This window comes from Vanacampus margaritifer, chromosome 2 (assembly GCF_051991255.1).
Source record: "Vanacampus margaritifer isolate UIUO_Vmar chromosome 2, RoL_Vmar_1.0, whole genome shotgun sequence".
Taxonomy (NCBI): Eukaryota; Metazoa; Chordata; class Actinopteri; order Syngnathiformes; family Syngnathidae; genus Vanacampus; species Vanacampus margaritifer.
The window spans coordinates 27,011,943-27,031,834 of record NC_135433.1 but is presented as its reverse complement, the minus strand read 5'-3'; the positions used below and the strand labels follow the sequence as shown (position 1 = coordinate 27,031,834).

The following is a 19,892-nucleotide window of genomic DNA, read 5'->3' as shown; positions in this document are numbered from 1 at the left end:
TTTATAATCTAAAAGAGTGTGCTATTTTTCTTTAATTCCTTAAATTTTGCTGCTGTTTTTGGGGGGGCAGGCTGGAGTAGATTAATGGAATTGCATTCATATTAAAGGGAAACACAGGTTAGATACACAAGAGTTTTGTGATATGGGAACTAACTTCGATCTTAAGGCACCATTGTTTGTGCTGTAGGTTTAGTTTGTACATTTCCTTTTACCTCCCAAAGATAAATCAAGACCACGAAGAGATTTAAGGCTCTAATGGCGATGGCTGTTCTTCGCCCTGCAACAAGACATGCACAGGTTCTATTCCTGACTCATGCATACAGTAGCAGGATATTGTTTCTTGAGGGAAATACAGCCTGTGCAAACTATTTGTGTTGTTGCCAGGAGATGGCGTACAGCACTTAGTGGCTCTGTTTCTCCAAGTGTTAATTAAATCAACAAGTGACATTGTTGATTCACAGTGAAACACTCATGATTAATCATTCAGTGGTTTACTATTTTCCTATTTTCTTTGTTCAAGATGAAAACATTGCAAACACCCACCCACCCAATGACAAACACTGCTGACACAAACGTTTTTGCATGGACATGGCTCTGCTAGTGTCAAAGGCAGTGAAACCTCTGTAAGACAAATGGTTATTTATTTTAAACCCTCTTGTCTGCGGTCGTCTGCTGTTGGCCAATTGCCCGCGACTGGGAAGCACAGCAGGAAACGGGCCCAACAAATTAACCCTACAAGGCTAGCTGGCGGTATGGCAACCATCACACTCAGATCACATATCAGTACGCTTCAGGGTCATTTATGCAATTTAACGCTACTAAGACATTAAATGTATATCATTTTATTTTCTTCTTTCAGTTTATGAAAATGCACACTTGATTACAAATCACGCCACTTTATTATCAGCGATATAAGGACACTAAACGGTCACTGACGTATAAACATTTTCGGGATTGACGACTCCAGTCCCTCACTTGCAGGGATCCTCAGAGAACTCCCTTTGAGTTGTAACAAGGATTTAAAAGACATCTTCCAAAATGGGGCTATCCTTTTACACGCAAAGAGCAGAATCATCATCCGCCTCTGGCAGCAGACAGCTGACACTGCGGCAATGCATCGGAGCTGTGTAATTGGAACCCTCGGAGCTTATTCCGAGCATGCAAATAGAGCTGATGAGCTGAGCGTCGTATGTTACCCTGAGCCGCACTTTACCGACACCCCGCCCCCTCCCGACCTGCAGCCTGTCGCTTGAGAGCTGCTGGGCATCTAATGTAAAAAACGGGAATGAAACGCCGCCTCTCCTCCGTACAAACCTTTTTTGGAAAACACTGGTAACTCCTCACCGTGGTTTGACAGCGAGCACTAAAGCACTTAACAATGTATTATCAAGCCAATGCTCCCTCGCATTGCCATCTTAGTTACTGAAACAGAGCCATAATAGTAAATCACATACATGAATGTACTGTATAATGTGAATCATGAAGGACCACAAGGACGCTGTGAGCCAAACTTGCAATATATTTATACTAGTGTGATATACTCACATGAATTCTAGCATCCCCAAACAAGTCTGCAGGTTATAGAAAGTCGAATTAAAGCCTCTTGAAAGATATTTTGGTTCCGCCCAGTCTCATCTTTTTATTAATGTTTTCTCTGTCCAATTTTCTTTTAACTGTTTGATTGCTTTTATGTGTATATATTTTTGTTTGTAAATCACTTTGTTCTGTATTGCTTGAAAGGTGCTAAATAAATTAATGTTATTATTACTATTATTTCCGCTAAAACACTAGTTACAAGTTAGTCAAATAGCGGTACAAAAAGATTTCCAGAGAAACAAAAAAAATGAAGGGTTGCACCTATCTGATATTTTGAGCTGAGCACTCTACCAATTATTTAATCAAATACTTAATAATTGAATAACGATATATTTTGCATTATTATTACTGTAAACATAATTAAAATGAGCTTACAGTATTATTTTGTTCACTTGGGCTTACCTTTTTTGCAATCAAATTATTCGAGTTATTTGATTAACAGTTGCAGGTCTAAGCAAATAAAAAATATATAGAGAGAAAATATGATGATGTCAGTTGTTTTGTCTGTGGCATTTTGGGGACCTTTGATCAGTAGATTCAAGGAAAACGTGTGATTATTAAGGATCATTAATAAAAGACGTTCATTTTGGAAAATCTAGACAAACCCTAACAAATCACTAAAATGAAACACGGAAAGGAAGCCAATGAGTAAAGGAAGCATGACTAGAGGCTGTGATACAAATGTCACCCTCGGTTTGTGTCCTCACTGAAAATAAAGGGCACACTGCTTAATATTGCCAAAGGCAACGCAGGCGGAGCGAGGCAAAATCCAGTCAGGTTTCTTTGCCGCTGCAGTTTTGGAGTGCTACCTGTGCAGGAAGTTGTATTTGTGAAGGTGAGTGAGCCCGGCAGCGATTTCGCAAGCCATCCTTTGCAGCTGCAGTATCTCAGCGCTTCTGAACGTCCAGTCCTGCTGAGACAGATAGCCTCGCAAATCCCCCTGCAAAAACAAAACACACACACTTTCAACAGACAAGCCCTTGCTAAAATAAAAGACATATGCTTTTTTTGTTGCCTAAATCATTTCCACATGAGACTGACTTATTCTGTTAAGATCACTCATGAACATATTATTAATAAATGTCATTATTAGTAAATATAATATATTCAGGATTTGTTCCAGTTTTTAGCATTTTCTGAAAAATAATGACTAATACTATGGGCCAAAACAAAAGAAAGATGAGAATATATGACTCCATATTTTCTATTTGGGCTTTTGTGATACAAAAATATAAAAAAAACTCTATAGTTTTTTTCCTACCCCATTTGTATTTATAATGTGTTGAAGAAATAATATAAGATAGATTCAGGTCATGTGGATGATTATATTTCTTCCCCCGCCAAATGAATGCTTTGTAATTGATATTTCTTTCCAAATCTACACAGGGACATTCCAAGCATGTAAACATTTAGAAAGCAAACAGTCATGACTATCCATACATACGTGTAAATGATATTACTAAAAAGGTTGTAAATTGACTGCATGGTTTACATGCCTCTTTTGTTATTTTTAACATTTTGTTGAACAGTAAAATAGTTCTATTATTTACACAACTGTTGGTGTGTCAATTTTCAAAGCATGTACTATATTAAATCTTCCCCTTAAGAAAATAATTCAAAACACTTCCAATTATATGATTTATACAAGCCTATATTAATAATACAACAATAAAGTATGCATAATGGTTGAATAGGAAAAGTTATACCTTTGTCAAGGAAATCTTTGTGAATGGAAATAACTTTTTAATAACAGTAAACATAACATTAGGTGGTGTAAACAAAAAAAAGAAGAAAAGAAAAAGTTACGTAACTTGAGTATCAATTTAAACACTGGCTGCAGTAATACATTTCGCTAAAGTTATTTTTCTATAGCAGTTATAAGACTTTCGGGAAAAACAAAATTTATTTGACCCATGTGTTCCCAAAACAATGCTGTATAGTAAATATGGATTCAAATATTTTAAACATTTGACTGACATATAAACCTGATATATGTTAACTGTAAAACTCAAAAATGTATCATGTACAGTTGTTAAAACATGCATGCATTGTACAGTGGCTACCACATGGGGGCAGTAAATTATCCAGTTCCTGCCTTCTCACTCCCCCTGTAAGTGAACTGAACTCTGTTGTAACAATTCAGTGAGGGTCCACCGGTAATAATAGGGAGCCCTGAGCCAACACAACAAATACACATGGGATAATAAGTGGGTCTTATGTTGCATTTGACATATTAGCGCAGCAGATGGTCTATAGCAAGAGTTTTTTGTTTTTTAAAGGTTGATCTGAGGCACTGTGTGTACTGTACCTCCACTGAGATCAAAAGATTACTCGGGTCTTTGTGGTTGGACTGGTTCCTGGGGGACTTACTGTGCACTGACAGCTTCCGAACCACGGCGGCTTGGGAATGTCAGAATGTCACTGACACCTGTGATGATCATTCAACAAGTGGAAATAACCCTTTTCACTTTCTTTCTCGACTTTTAATGCTCTAATATGTTAAAGTGCACTGCAACAATGTGCTATAATTTGAGAGCAGGATTGTGTGCAGTGAAGGAGATTAGTGAGTGGTACAAAGCTCCCTGAGGAATGAGTAAAGAACATACCGACAACACAATGTTCATAGAGCAGTCATGAGGTACTTTTGTTCCAAATGTCAATTCCCGTCCCGTTAGCGAGAGTGCACTCTGGGGTGGGGCATGTGCACATTTATTAGGGGCTTCCCTCCCCGTGTCCCTCTTTAGGAATACAGGAAGCATCGGGGTATGAGCTCAGTCAGTGGATCATAGCACAGTCCCAGATAGTCAGCATGTATGTGAACATGTCCTGGAGCACACTGATGGGTGATAAGTACTCCGGTTCTCGGATCTCGCATGCTGGCCTTTTCCACCATGTGTGTAAATTCCACAGAGATGCACACAGTCAAATGTGTGTCATACATCTTGGATGAGATCAACTGCCAACTGCTTGTTTTCCTTGTTAACTCACGGGCACGCTGACTCCTGCAAATGTTCAAAACATACGTGGATATGAGGTCTACACCCCCCTGTTAAAATGCCAGGTTTAGTGATGAATCAAGAACAATTAATCAATCTTTTCAAAAAATGTTCTCCCATTAAGTTTGTTCATCTCAATTTTCAAATGCTGTTGTGTTTATAATCAACCAATCAAGTTTAAAATAATGTAAAATGGGACTCTGCCTTTGTTTAAGTCCAAATAGAGAAAAGTGATAGCACCTCTACGATGTTGCAGGAATTTCTGGTAAGTACTGGCTGTTTAGTACATGGAACAACAATATCCCACCCTCTGATAGCCCCAAAGAAAATGGTCGAATAAAAGTCAAAGGTGCTGCAAAAAAGAAATAATTTAAGGATGTGCAACTGCAAATGTATGCAAAAAGTTAAGATGTCCATTTATTGTTCAATATAGAAGTACAGGCCACATTAAAAGTGGACATAAGTTTTAAAATGACTTATCTTGGTGTCATTCTTTCCATCACAAAAACCTGGCAATTCAACAGGGGTGTGTAGACTTTTTATATCCACTCTACATCAGGGCCAATGGGTGTTTGTTTGTAAAGGCAAATGATATACATGTTGACATGTATAACAGGGTAGTGAGAAGCGATCACAAGGGGCCACTCGAGATGCATGCGAGAAAGCATTCACATGACAGGTGTGAAGCGAACGACATACTCTATGATGGAGCCTACTAGATCTGGGAAGCAGTCTTTGCAGTGGAGCTAAAATTGATGTATGGTAAGTGATATCCTCTCCTGTATCTATTTATGCCGCAGCCACAGCAGCGTGAGAGAGGAGTCGGTGTGGTTAATGAAATGACATAGTGAGTGATCAGAACAATTAGTTTGTGTTGCGTCTATTCTAAACCATGACTGAGGAACCACCGGTTGTTTCTAGTAAGCTTCCATCTCATATCCATTTCATAATAAATACATCCACAGCACAATAATTGGCCTCATCCACTAGGGCTCTGATAACATCATCATCATATTTTAATTAAATGGGCTCTAAATTTTCACAGCTAGTTTTAATTAATAGAGGGATGTTGAAAACGACTATGTATTAGAGCCTAGGGCATGATCACATACACGAGTAAATATTGTAGCTTTAAAATAGATATGTTGTATATAGACCTGATATGCTGTAATAGATAGATATGTACTCTACTGTATATAGCAATTGGCCTGATAAACTATTACAGTGTAACAGTAACACAATTTTAGCCAATCAGAAGCCTGAAGAAAGTCATTCTTGCAAAAGGCACAACGTCAGTGACTATGGAAGATTGGAAAAGGAGACACTGTACCCTTACTAAAAAACAAAATATTAGCTTTTAAAAACACCTGTGTTCGTCTAGGGATGGACAAAAATGTTTTGCAATGTAAACGAGACATGATTGAGTCAATACCACTGTAAGGTGTCATAGACCACCCCCGTTAAATCTCATATATTTATGAGATTTTCCCTTCAACTTGGTCAAGTTCCCACACTTTTTTTTTTTTAAATAAATTAACTGCAAGTAGATAATTCACATGCAAAAAGCAAGAAATGTGAGCTTGCTAATAGGATGGACATTTATGGTTTACGACCTTGACTTTAGAACCTCATTTAGTTAGCTAACTGACGGCGTACTGTATAATAAATAGATTTCACATTTCTGAAAGGTTTTTATATCAATCAATATTCACAATGGCAAAGTAGACATGTCAGGCTTGACCACATCCAATTAAAATGGTGAAAATGTATCCATCCATAACATAAATGTACTGTATTAAATACTTACTTGGCCACTTCATAGTGAAAGTGACCCGACTGGTCATTGATTTATACATTAGAGGGTGGTTAAAGATTTCGAGGACTTTCAATATGCTGTATGTGTCTTGCTTCTTCTTCTTTTTTGTAACGGAATACAGAGGACAAAAGCCTTTGAAAAGCAATACTCACATGGCTCTTAGAGATCCTGAACCAGAGAAGGGTCCGACTAATATCCATACCAACCATTAGAGAGGAGATGCATACATTAGAGGCTGTCACTCACACTCTGGCATGCCTGAGATTCTGCAGCCCCATGCACCGGTTACCTAATGTATTTTGATGTCTAAAATGCTTTGACTCAGGGTTACTCTGCACGGGTAATACAGGACAGAAAAACGGTCATCAATCAGCGGACTGCCGGGGTAACGTCACCGTATCGTGTGCTGTCTTTTTGAGATTCTCCAGGTCAAGTGTGCAGCTGCAGTGTCATGTTTTTATCTTTCTATAGTGGATGAGTGACATGGCCTGAAGAGGTTGCCAAAAAATGCCCATTACATACTTTGTAGCAAAGCCAATTTCAAATTCGTCACATTTTATATACCCTGTAAAGTGAGTTTGAAGATTTCTTTCTAAACTCACTCCTCACCCACAACAGCAGAACTCAAGCAACATCGGCCACATCATCAGTGGTTATGCAGCGCAACTGAACATGCAGCTAACTAGCTGGTAATTAATGACATCTTCTGCTTTAGTGCGCCTCGTTGTCAGCCGTGAGTGCACGCACATCAGGCAGATAAAGCCGGGACAAGGAGGCGGAGATTTCTTTTTTTTCTATTTTTTTTTCTCTTAAGTCTGACTTGACAGCCAGCATGTGGGCAAGGGCGTCGCGCTGGCGTGGCCGCTTTAGAGTGCCTCATTGTCATGGCATGTAAAAACATCGCAAAAATGCAGTGGGATATATTCCAATCCCTAGAGGCCTTAAGCAGATATATTCTCTCAGCTCAAGCATGTTATGCATAGGTGTAAAATGAATTAGCGTCCTTATTTCCAGGACTAACACTGGCATTTAATTGACATTTGACAATTGAGCGCGGTGTAGTTTTGGCACATTCAGAGAATGACTTGATTTTTCAATATTTTCAAGCCTATTTTTATATACTTTTCTTCAACCATTTAAATTTGGCATTGTATTAGCACTTCTCTACGCCATTTCAGATTTACAAGACATACAGTACAAATTTATTTTCACTTCACATGAAGTCTAAATAGTGTATTAAATGTATTCTGACCTTGCCATTTGAAACAGAGCATTAGTATCTTTTCAAAGGCTGACTTTCTAATGCAGCTCTTGTTTTGGATCTTATTAGACAGTTGAGACTGCTGGAGTGTATATGCTATATGCAAATATTATCCCACTGCAAATGACACACATATTTTATATACAGGAAGTAATTCACAGTGCCAGGAAACCAACCAGGTCCGGGTACATGCCAATATAATCATGCCCAGCAACGTGACACAATGTCTGGCAAAGGACTGGACCTGCTGGGCATGTCACCAGCTTAGACAAATGGGATGTTGGAAGCGGGGTTAGTCATTCTTTGTCGGCCCTGAGAAACAAGTAACTGTGCATGACAGAGACAATATAAGCAGCCAGAGCCTCGTTCAAAGTTTTATCCTGTGACACCTATTTGATCAGGTTGTGTAAACTCATTCATGATTATATTAAGAGAGTTCAATGTATACACTTGGACAAGATCACTTCTTGCTGTCAGCTATATGATTACGACAAGATTTGTGGCACCGCTGGAAAGCTGAATCACGCCAATATTTAGGTCAGAAATACTATAGGTCTTGTTTACTTTGCATAAGTCCAAGTTAAAAAGGATCCAGAAAACACATCGCTGGCAGTAAAAATGCACAAACACAGCAACTGGTGGAGACGACACTGGATGGGTGTAAATAGAGCTCGCTGCTTTACTGGGTGAGATGGGAATGTGAGAAGTGTCAAGCCTAAATAAGCTATGTGACAGGAGGCGGGAGGAGAGAGGGAGGGTCATAGTCCAATTGGGGAGGGAAGCATCCAACCTGCCCACCCAGAATAGATAAATAGAAACAGGAAATCAGCTGCTATGACGTCGTTTTGAGTTATGATAATTTACAAGTTCTAATTCAAGATTCAGACCGTGCAAATGGTCATTAGGGAAGGTCAGCTATGCACACATTCTGGACTGGATTTGAACAAGACTTGCCGCAGTAAACCAAAAAGCTTGGTTCTCTAATAATAAACTTCATTGAACTTCAATGAAGTTGAGTTAGCTGCAAAAAAAAGGCAGATCACCATCTTCAGATAATAGACTTCAAAAAATAACAGAATTCAAATTGATATCGCAGTGCAGCAGAAAGTAACTTTCAAATCACACAGGCTGCAAGTTATGTTTTTTTTTCTTTATGATGCATTTTTTGACTGGTACGCAACTTATGCTTCGGAGAGATGCATAGTCTGAAAATTATGGTAATTGATTGAGTGTGTTTTCTAAAAAAGAAAAGACCTTGATAAAAATACTTGCATATTAAACGGCAATATTAGGGGGAAAATAAGTCACAATTATATAAAAAGAACACAGACAACCGCAGTGGGGTGGCATGACGTGGTAGAGTGGTCGTCTCCCAAGCCAGAAGTTGTGGGTTCAATCCCCAGCCCTTGTGACCATGTCAAAGTGTCCTTGAGTAAGATACAGACCCTCCAGGTGATCCTGATGCTGCACCATCAGTAGGTGAATGTGAAGTCACTGTGAAGCGCTTTGAGTGCCTTAACAGTTGCAAAAGCGCTACACAAGTGAAAGACCATTTTCCTCTGATCATGTACGCATTTTAATTAGCTGCTAATGTCCTCTTTCAAAAACCTCATTGTGTAAAATGTAAACCGTTTACTCACCATTTCACAGTACTCAAAAACAAGCAGAAAGGGAATTGCTTCAACACACTGTCCAAGGCACTGGAGGATGTTTGGGTGCTGCAGTACTCTGTGAAGACAAAATAAGAGAGGAAGCAAATATTTTACGTTTTTCCTAATATTATCTATCCATCCATTTTCTATATCTATATGGACCAGATACTTGGCGAGATGCAGGTTAAATCTGGCCTCAAGCCATTTGAAGGCCAGTATGGTATATTATTTTTGTAAATTATAAAATAGGGGATTAAAAAAAGAAGAAGACATGCACCTATAAGGGTCCCCCTGCTGCAAGAAATCATTCTGTTCCTTGGCATTTGCGTTGGCTTTTAACTCCTTTACTATCACTCTGGTGCCACCAGGATCTGTGTAGATTTCACTCAGGATCACCTGTTAGTAAACATTGAGCCAGTTGAGAACAAATCTCCCATAGACTTTTGACTATTTTAAATTGGTAAAAGGTAAAAATCTTACCTGGCCAAACCATCCATTGCCAATCTCTTGAATGTAACTCAGACTATGACGGGCTACATGGAAGCCAGTGGTTCCCTCTGGGAATTCAACCAACAAAAACAAAACATTTGTCAAGTAACATTTAAGAAAATCAAATACATGCTAACAAATAAAGTCACAAAGAATGTATCATTTTTCTCACCTGCGACAGGTGCAGGCGGTTGAAGATGCAGGGGTCCGGGCAAGGCCACAGGGGAGACTGCGAGGGTGTACACCTCGGCCGGTGACTGCATAGACGGCGTGTCCTCAGCTGGCGGCGTGAAGTCGAGCTCATCGTCAAAGTGGTCTTCGAATTCCTGCTTCAACAAACATCATCAGTAAACCATCCAGAATTACAGCCATAAAGAATACATAAATAAGACATATTTTAAAAAGACATCAAACTGTCAGGTCGCAGCAATGCTCGACTGTAATCTAATTCTAAGCTATGCAGGGGACATTTTAGGCCAATCATGCTACAGGACAAACACCGGTCAGGCTGAGCGTCTGCTGAGAGTTTCACCTTGAAGTTGATCTCCCTCTCCTTGCAGCAGGTCACACAGTTCACCAGCAGCACCACCAGCGCCACCAGCCCCGTCAGCGACAAGTAAAGAGACACGTATGACGGATCCCCCGCGCCACTGTCTGTATTGGAGGAAAAGCAGACATGAGCAAGGGCTTCACAACTTCACATCACATCCCTGTTCTGTCTTAATACAGCGCACAGATTTGATGGCTTCTCCTTCCTACACTTGTATTTAATTAAACAAAAATCTTCTCACTTTAGTTAATACATAAAAAAAAAAGTATACAGTATATTATACATACTATATTCAAAGTTAGGACCGAGCTAGCAAAGTTTTATTTTGAAATTACATGGTTGTGTTGAACATTTTAGTTTTTTTAACATACAATGTGTAGCATGTTTGTTTCACGTGTCAGCTTTACAGTAAACATAAAATGGAAATTAAATAAAAAGCTTGATGAAAGCAAAATTTGCGTGACAGTCTTTTAATTTCTTCAACTTAATGATTAGGGTCTCCCTTGGCAGCAAAAGTGAAAACAAGCACTAAGGAATACTTTTAAAAAGTCTGTTTTAATACGTTTAAATGAATTTAAAGTGTGATAGACAGGCAAAACTATTTAAAAAAATGTTTATATGATTTCTCAAAATGGCATGTTTTCACCTTTTGTGGGTGGAACATAATGCAGGGTTTTATTGTTTTCCACCAACTGAAAATGATTTAAAATGATTGTATTAAGGTCAAAAGAGGTTTCAAGCTAATCCATGCTAAGTGTGGGCAAGATGGCCCAGACAAAGCCCTCCTCATCAGCCATTCCGACAGTCTGTGCTGGGCTGGGGGTTGTGTACGCTGAGGCAGCTGATTGGTCAGCAGCGAATAGGAGGCCGCTGCTCTAGCACTTTCAAAAGTCAGGCAGCCAACGCACTGCTCATGCTACACTAACGCCAACCAATATTCGCATGGCTTCTTTGTCTTGCAACACATCTTGGATTTCTCATAAATAAGCGATGGCACTTATTTTTGTGAATAAATTAGATGAAGAGTCACTCAACCACTTTCAATGTGCAGCAATTTGAGGGAGAGTAGGGATGGGCAAATGCTAGAGGGGTCCACAATTTTTCATTAGTACTATTGAGGGGGCGGGGGTGGTGGTTTCACAGCACCAGTGTACCACACACTTCCTAACCAGATGTATGACCAAAACAACATTTTAGGGATGGACAAAATGCGTGCATATGTCCAAAATACGGGATACCGCATATATTTCATTTGTCATACAGTTCTGTGTCATGCATAGAAATACCAATGACTCAAATGCAACAAAAAAGGGTTTGAAGCAAACAACAAAATGACCACATACTGTTGATATTTACCAGTGCAAAGGGATCTCTTGCATAAAAATGACCTTTCAAGGACGGCACATTGCTTAACAACAAACCAATATTAAGGACAAGAACTAATTTTGTAAATTTTTGCACAAAAATCAACTTATTCAAAATTGTAATATTATTGAAGACCATGTGTCAGCACAACTAATGTCAAGATCAAACTACACAATTTGTTTTTATTGTTCATGATGGTCGCTATGTGAGATTATTCATATACATCCCATTCCATTCTGTGCCTCACTGTCTTGGAAAACACCCGCAGACTAATAACATTTGCAGGGACGGATGGAGGGGTACCGTAGTTTCCGGACTATAAGGCGAAACTCACTATAAGCCACACTAGCTAAATTTAGGGAATACTCCAATACTCCAGATGTATAAGCATTAGAGATGCACCGAAATTAAAATGGTTGGCCGAAAACGAAAACGAAAAATGCTTGGCCGAAAACCGAAACGGTGAAAAAAAATTATGCAAATTTTTACTATCATTGCACTTAATATAATTAATTAAAATTATAATATTATTATAGGGCAGCACGGTGGCTGACTGGTTAGCACGTCCGCCTCCCAGTGCAGAGGACGAGAGATCGAGTCCGGGCTTTGGCCTTCCTGGGTGGAGTTTGCATGTTCTCCCCGTGCTTGCGTGGGTTTTCACCGGGTACTCCGGTTTCCTCCCACATTCCAAAGACATGCATGGCAGGTTAATTGAACACTCCAAATTGTCCATAGGTGTGATTGTGAGAATGGTTGTTCGTCTCTGTGTGCCCTGCGATTGGCTGGCAACCAGTTCAGGGTGTACCCCGCCTACTGCCCGAAGCCAGCTGGGATAGGCTCCAGCACCCCCGCGACCCTTGTGAGGAAAAGCGGTCAAGAAAATGGATGGATGGATGGATATTATTATAAAATATTTATTTAGCACTGGCATTTTAACCAAGCACAATATAAATTAAAATGTGCCCACACCGCAGACATGTTGGCTAATAATACATTAAACACCAAACGAGGGTTGAGCATTTTCTGGCGGTGCGATTGCACCTTATAGTCAATGTTAGTTCGCACAGGTGGGGACGGATGCATGCGGCGCACTTAAAGTCGGCACATTCACATATTCAAATTTTTTTAAAAATAAATAAATACATTTGTTCGCACCACCTAATCGGCTTCAAGAACGAACTGCAAAGTCACACTTGCCGTCCTGTACAGGTCTGCTGCCACCCGGAGATAGCGGTAAGTGTTTCCGTGTTTAAAACTGTTGATAGCAATAGTGCTAGCATTAGCTAAAGTATTTAGCACGGCCACCAGGATGCCAGTGAAAAAGTGGAAGCGTTCGAGGGACTCTTAAAAAGAAAAAAGGGAAGGCGCTGCAGGAGAAAGAGTGGCTCACCTGTACTGTGGTACACGGCAGTTCTGTCTTTTTTCGACCCACTTAAATGTTGTACACCAAGCGACGCCTCTGTCCTCCGGTGTGCGCAATGACCCTGGGAGCTGCTGAGACCGACCGGTGCAAACGCCAGCGAGAAGAAAAGGCAGCCACTCACCCCCACGTTCGCTGTTTAATTCAAACGGACGCTTGGTTGCAGTGTTTTGTTTTTTTTGCTTGCGTCACAACAATTCATTTCAGCAACATTCTTTTGGCTTTAATTTAATATATATATATTTTTTATTTAAATTTTAAATTTCCGCTGGCCGAATATTTGGTGCATCACTAATAAGCATGTATAAGCCGGACCCGACTGTAAGCCGCAGGTGTTTTAATGTTATCGCACCGGTATATAAGGATTCCACCTATCACAGAGGAGATTTTCAGGACAGAGATGACTGTTTGGGAATGCAAAGCGTCCCATTTATTAACATCTGAACAGAATTCATGAGGTGCACAAATAATACAGCGCACGTCCTGCAGTCACAGTGGTATACTACTGTGACTGCAGTATACTATGACAGTAGTTGTTATACTGTAACTGTACTATAGTAGAGTATAGCAACAGAACAAAACTTGCAGAGCTTGACAAGGCAACAACGTCAAATGGCTAAATGAAATCCATTTTTAAAAGTGCTTGCAAGTAACACGGCAGTAAAGGTGCATTAATGACACGGCTGTACACAAATACATTACTGTAACAAAAATAACCAGCCTGCTATAGCATTATCGGTAATTCTCGTGCCATCATCCTCTTTCTGCGTACTACATAAAACAGGTGGGCAAACTCGGTCCTCGAGGGCCGGAGTCTTGCAGGTTTTGCAGGTTTCCCTCTTCCAACACAAGCTGATTCCGAGGGCCGGAGTCCTGCAGGTTTTGCAGGTTTCCCTCTTCCAACACAAGCTGATTCCAATCAACGGAATCGTTATCGGGCTATGTAGAGCTTGCAGATGAGCTAATCATATACCAGCTGTGTTGGAGAAGGGAAACATCCAAAACCTGCAGTACTCGAGCACTCGAGGACCGAGTTTGCCCACCACTGACATAAAACCATTGAAGTCCTCTTCCTCAGTGTTGGAATCGAACAGGCCCAGAATGGCCTTGTCAGCCACTCTCTCTACTTTGTTGTCACTCTCAAAACACCAAAATTCCTCTTCCTCTTAGTCAGTGTCAGAATCGAACAGGTTGATTGCCTTTAACCTAAACGCAGCATCTTATGCACTTCTCCGTTTCTTTAACATAATGAGAGCGCAAACTGTCTCGCTTTCGCTCTGTCTCATCTACTGTATTTGGGCTCGCTTGGATTGTTTTGCTCTGCCTGGCGCTCTTGCGCTTCCTTTATAGTGTGCCCCCTTGTGACCTGGTGGATAAGCCACATCGTTGTATTAGCCGCAGGGTCGAATGCAAGTTAAAAAAAGTAGCGGTTTATAGTTCGGAAATTATGGTAGTTTGCAATTATTGGCGGTATTACGTGAGATGTGCATCAGTGCCTACAGAAATGTACAGGTATGTAACTTCCTACTTTGCCAAGATCCGGCCGGCATGGACCTGCACTTGTGTCCTACAAAAATAATCTCGGGCATACATGTAAAAGGGAGCTAGAATGCACTGGTCAGGGAGTTTCATCCATCTCACTCTTGGTCAATGCTGAAAAATCCATCGTAGGGCAATGTATGGCATGCCACACTATGCAGGAAGACAAACAAGAATTGCAAACATGCCAGACTTTCTGCAACATGGTTGTGAAGCCTCCCAAACGCCAGATAACCAACCGTTGAGTATGTCACACTACATGGGCTACAAAACGTCAAGACAACTAAAAATTGTCCACGATGGTGAACATTTGTCTGTGCCACATCTGTCGGGTCAAAATCGGGCTACATTCGTGTAATCTGACTTTGGCATAAGACATGTCTGCCACCTCCTGGTGGATGTTATAATTGAAACTACAGTCTATGCATAGTCGCATTTCGGCACCCGTATATTTCTTCTTCTTTTTTCCCTCAATATTTTTTCTTTTTTTTCCTTCTGGGAATCCCCCCCCTGCCTCCCTCCCCCTTTAGCCCCAACTTTTCATGGAAAACTTTGAATGTTTATCAGTGTATTCTGAAGAGTTTTGGGGGGGGTTTGTAAAAAAAAAAAATTTTTTTAAGTAAAATAACCTTTTCACTAGACTCAATTGAAAGCGTACCTAAAGCTTGCTTGCTCAGAAAATTTTGTATAACACACACACACACAAAATTTAAAAAATGATTAATAAAATTAATAAATACATTCCACCGAGCGAAGGCTCACTTGTTTAAAAAAACTGAAAAAAAGAAAAAAGCTTGTAAAATGATTATTTATCATTTCTGTATTTTGAAGGTAGGTTTTGTCTTGTTCGTATCCACTTTGGCTGACCTCCCAAATATCACTGCTCACTTGAAAGATATGACCACTGGTCACATTTTTATGTGTCCTATCACGCTCTCTCTGATGCGGTGAGTCAACAGTCCAAATACGTTAGCATCAATCTATCATTGTGGCATCTTGGATTTATTGTGTTTATGTCACTGCGTCTCAGAATGTTCGAAGAGACGCTTGTGGTGCAATCTGAGAGGCACTAGGATCTAGTACTCACAGCAGTGTCACATCAGGACATGAGGAGCACCGGCTCTGCATTTTCGAGCTGTCCCAGTACTTTTGTCCGTGTAGTGCAAGTGTATTAGACCCACAGTGTAGTGACTATGAAATCAAACACCATTTTTCCCCCCCAAATGTTTGAAGGATGTCTAGAGCATCCCGAGTACCTGTAAAGTACTTATAAACAACATCCATTGACAGAAATACTGAACAAACTCCTGAGTACTCCTGACCATATAGAACTCATACTTCAACAGATGTGATTTTTTTTAAGAGTTCAATTAATATCTAAAAAAAAATTTCATTGAACCTTTTATGTAAGCAGCTTGGGTTCTGCGGCCGCAATGAAAGCATGCAAGCTTTTTAAAGAGCTCTCTATTGTTTCCACCTAATGGTATCACTACAGCGCATAATCAGCCTTGCAGTCACACTGCACATGGAACTTGTCGACTTAAAGAAAACTACAATCATGAACCTTTCTACACATCCATTAAAGGAAATCACTGGAGTTGTACTTTGTCGTAATAGATACTGCTGCCGCTGCCCTTATGTCCTTGAAAACACTTCGCCTCTTAGGCATTAAGAATCATTGAACCAAAGGAAAATTCATAAGTTAACAAACCAAGAGTGGCCGCTTTATGAGGCATAGGATGTGTACTTCGGAGTTAAAGATTCACACCTACAACAAAAATATCAAGGCTGCTGAGAGTTTCTAAATATTCCTTGGTAGTACAGATGTGACTAAAAAGAACAGGACACATGACAGACTGAGAAAAATATAAAAGAGCTGCAAAGACACTCGTCATATGAGAAGTCACAAAGATGTGACATTAGCCAACACTTTTAATTTTAATTTTAATTAAATTTATATAAAAGCATTCAAGCTTGTTTGAATGGCAAGCTTGTGAATAAGTTTGGAGGTTCAACTGTACACAGTCCCAGAGCCATATAAGCCTGACTAATAGTAAAAAATTCTCAATTATACACTTAACAGCAGTGTACGTCATTGTTGTGCAAGAGTCGCACCTTGCAATTCTCGCTGCCTTCTTTCACAAACTCGACATAACATCAGCCTTTATCGGAGTCGTGTTGTCATTATGACACAGCTTGAATTTAGGACAAATATAGAAAGACGCTGCCTGGTATCATTTCAGTTCAGCTGTATATTTCAGGAAGGCATTCACACAGTAGTGGAGATGACCCACTTTGGAAAATTTCTCCCACTGGTAGTTACAGTAGTGCAACAGTAAATAAAGAATAGACCATTGTCTATCTGACGTGTTTCGGCTTTTCCTAATAGATAGGAACAAGATGACGTACATGGAAGTGCTGGTATCTGAAAAATCTGGAAATAGGGGCAAAAATGTGCTATAGCAGAATGCAATTGCAACTAATGAGTACCCCACTTTAATGTAGGAGTTACATTCCAGACCCAACTGCAAAAAGGTAAAATCCAAGATAGAAAGACCGGCGGTAGCCAGAATAAATTCGGCCTATGATGTACAAGTATATTTGGTGTAGGGGTGTTCCATATCATAGCTACTACGATATTACCGGTGTATTTGTTTGGGTGATAAAAATTTGAACTATCATGAAATTAACGTGATGACGTAATGAGTGTGAGGCTGTGAGCTGCAGCTAGTTCTGTCAGCAAAATGGGAGTGAGCTACCTTCGTTGTGTGGAGGCTGTTTGGTTACAAGAGGTCAGATATAATGCAAAAAATACAATTTTAGTAGGACAACTGTTGCCGTTAAAGTTAAGAGGATGCGCAGGCTAAAGACATGCGAGGAGGACTTGGAAACAGCTCGTGTTGTTTGGCGTGAACAAAATGAGATGACTGCTAATATCGTGTTGGTCGCTCATTTTCACAAAAATGAAATACATGAACTCATTTGCTCCCAAAAACGTAAATAATACATACTATTTTAAATGTTTTAAATGTCCCAAAGACACTTTATACGTTTGTTTAATTTTTTTTTTTATGCTAGAGCATACAGAAGGCTTAGATGCAGTCTCTTAACGGCAGAGAACGGGTGAAGAAATGGTAGTAATTACAAAAAAACGGACAGCAGGTGGCAGCAGAGTAAAAGAGATCAACCAGGGCCAACAAAAAGCTCATTTACCCACAGTTCTAAACAGATTTGTGAATAATGATGAAACCTAGCAATATTCTAATGCTAATTGCTGCAAAATGGAAACAGATATAAATACACTTTTTTCCTGATGAAAGAAGAGACTATAATCTTTCTTTTAGTAGGTTCCATGTTTTTTTTATAGCAATAGAACACAATATTCTGTGGGCCTTGCAAAATCAGCCAAAATCCAGTAAAACAGCCGGGAAGGGGGTGGCTTCAGTGAAAATGGCTGGGAGTGAATGAGTTAAAGTCACGATTTTAGGCCTACCTTTGGGCTGTTACTTCTGTCTAGTTACTTTTGTTAAAGTTGCGTGGTGACATAGTGACCGCTCACATCTAGTGACAGTGATCAACTAGCATGATGTTGTAGACATAGGTTACCTTTTAAAACATCCAATATGGTTCTATAGCAAAAATGATACTTTAGATTAATTTTCACATCAATGCAGCAACAGCTTCCGTTAGTAAACCCGAGGTATTTTTGGTGCATTTACACCATGATGTATAGTAGCTGGCATGTTGTAGCAGGCAGCTAGCAAGGCTAACGCTGAGAAAGCAGACGATAAACATACCTGAGGTCGATTGGTTTGTAACCATAATACGTCTGTTAAGTATATTTATGGTGAAATAGCGAGTCAGTTCACAAGTTTTGCCTCGTACAAATACACTCCCTCAGTCGCCTGCCTGTGTTCCTTGTCCAAAAATCAACTGGCCACGCACATTCGCTGTTCTATAAATAGTAGTTTGGGCATAATTGTAAACTGACCTATTGTGGTAAAAAGGTCTTAAATATTGTGCTGCAATAAAATTTATATTCCAAAGCACCATTCACAAATCTATTGTTTAGTAATTATCAATATCGTCACCGCAAATTTCTTTGAAATATCGTGATATAATTTTTAGGCCATATCAACCACCCCTAACCTCTACTGATCAATCACGATAGCGCTTGATGATGATGTTATATGCCTTACTGTGAAAATGTCTTTAAACACATCTCATCACTACAGAACTGGGGAAGCGGACAGTGCTGTGATTTTGAACCAGCTCTGGGCAAGTTAAAAAAATAGTGTACCCATTTGGAAAAGTCAGCCACCCAGTGTGTTTTCCATTGCTAGGCAACTCGTGGGGAAATGCTGGATGTTAAGCGTTATATAAATTAAGGAGCCATATCATTCAGCCAAAATGTTCTACCAAAGCATGCAATTACATCTAAAGAGATCCTTCCAGTTTTGTGGCAAGCTATAATGCAAAACACAAAAGACTGGAATGGAAATGAGCATTGATGTTACAATAACAACTGCTACTTTAATACACAAAGCAGCACCAATATTAGGCATAATTATAATGTCTTTGCTCTGTGAGAACAATGGCAATTAGTGCAGTTTAATAGGAGACCTTCTCTGTCTCTTCTTTTTGCTCTACTTACATACGCTGCATCTCTACCAGCAGACCTCAGTCCTGCCTGGGATGCTGTGCCACAATGTGGTACTAATGAAGGCGTGCAAAGCGAAATTCTGACTTCCCTGTGTACTGTATATTATTGCTTAAGAATTTACAATATAGCGGTGGTGTGAAAGATAAACTGTGATATGATGGGGGGAACACTGTCCTTGTCCACTTTCTAAAGCCAACGCAGCAATTTACGCCTTTGGCAATTGTGTCAGACCTCCAAAAGAAGCAGGATGCAGCCTGTGTGTAAGGGTATGCCTCAACGTTTACTAACACTCATTACTCACACACTGTTATGTTGAAAGCAATCAACGGTGCACTTACAAACCAGTAAGTAAATCACTCTTGTGTGGCAATTGTGTAATCTCTGTGTAAAAGAGGTTACTGAAAGTCCAAGCAACATAAAGTTGAGGCCAATGTACAACCTGACTAGCAGACCAGAAGTGTCACTGTCACTTGATTGTCACGAGAGATAAAACGTTGACCCAAACTCAACTATCAGCCTTGTATACTGTAAAAACAATCGACAAT

At 39.9% G+C, this 19,892-nt stretch overlaps 1 protein-coding gene across 1 annotated transcript in view; it reads right to left on the bottom strand.

Moving 5' to 3' along the window:
- Positions 1-19,892, bottom strand: part of lmtk2 (lemur tyrosine kinase 2) — a 35,421-nt gene that overhangs the window by 10,433 nt on the left and 5,096 nt on the right. Inside the window, exons 2-7 of the mRNA XM_077557031.1 lie at positions 10,343-10,464; positions 9,983-10,136; positions 9,802-9,878; positions 9,599-9,717; positions 9,310-9,397; positions 2,406-2,536 (exon numbers count right to left, since the gene is read on the bottom strand). Coding sequence (XP_077413157.1) covers positions 2,406-2,536; positions 9,310-9,397; positions 9,599-9,717; positions 9,802-9,878; positions 9,983-10,136; positions 10,343-10,464 — 691 coding nt within the window. The remainder of the gene's footprint in view (positions 1-2,405; positions 2,537-9,309; positions 9,398-9,598; positions 9,718-9,801; positions 9,879-9,982; positions 10,137-10,342; positions 10,465-19,892) is intronic.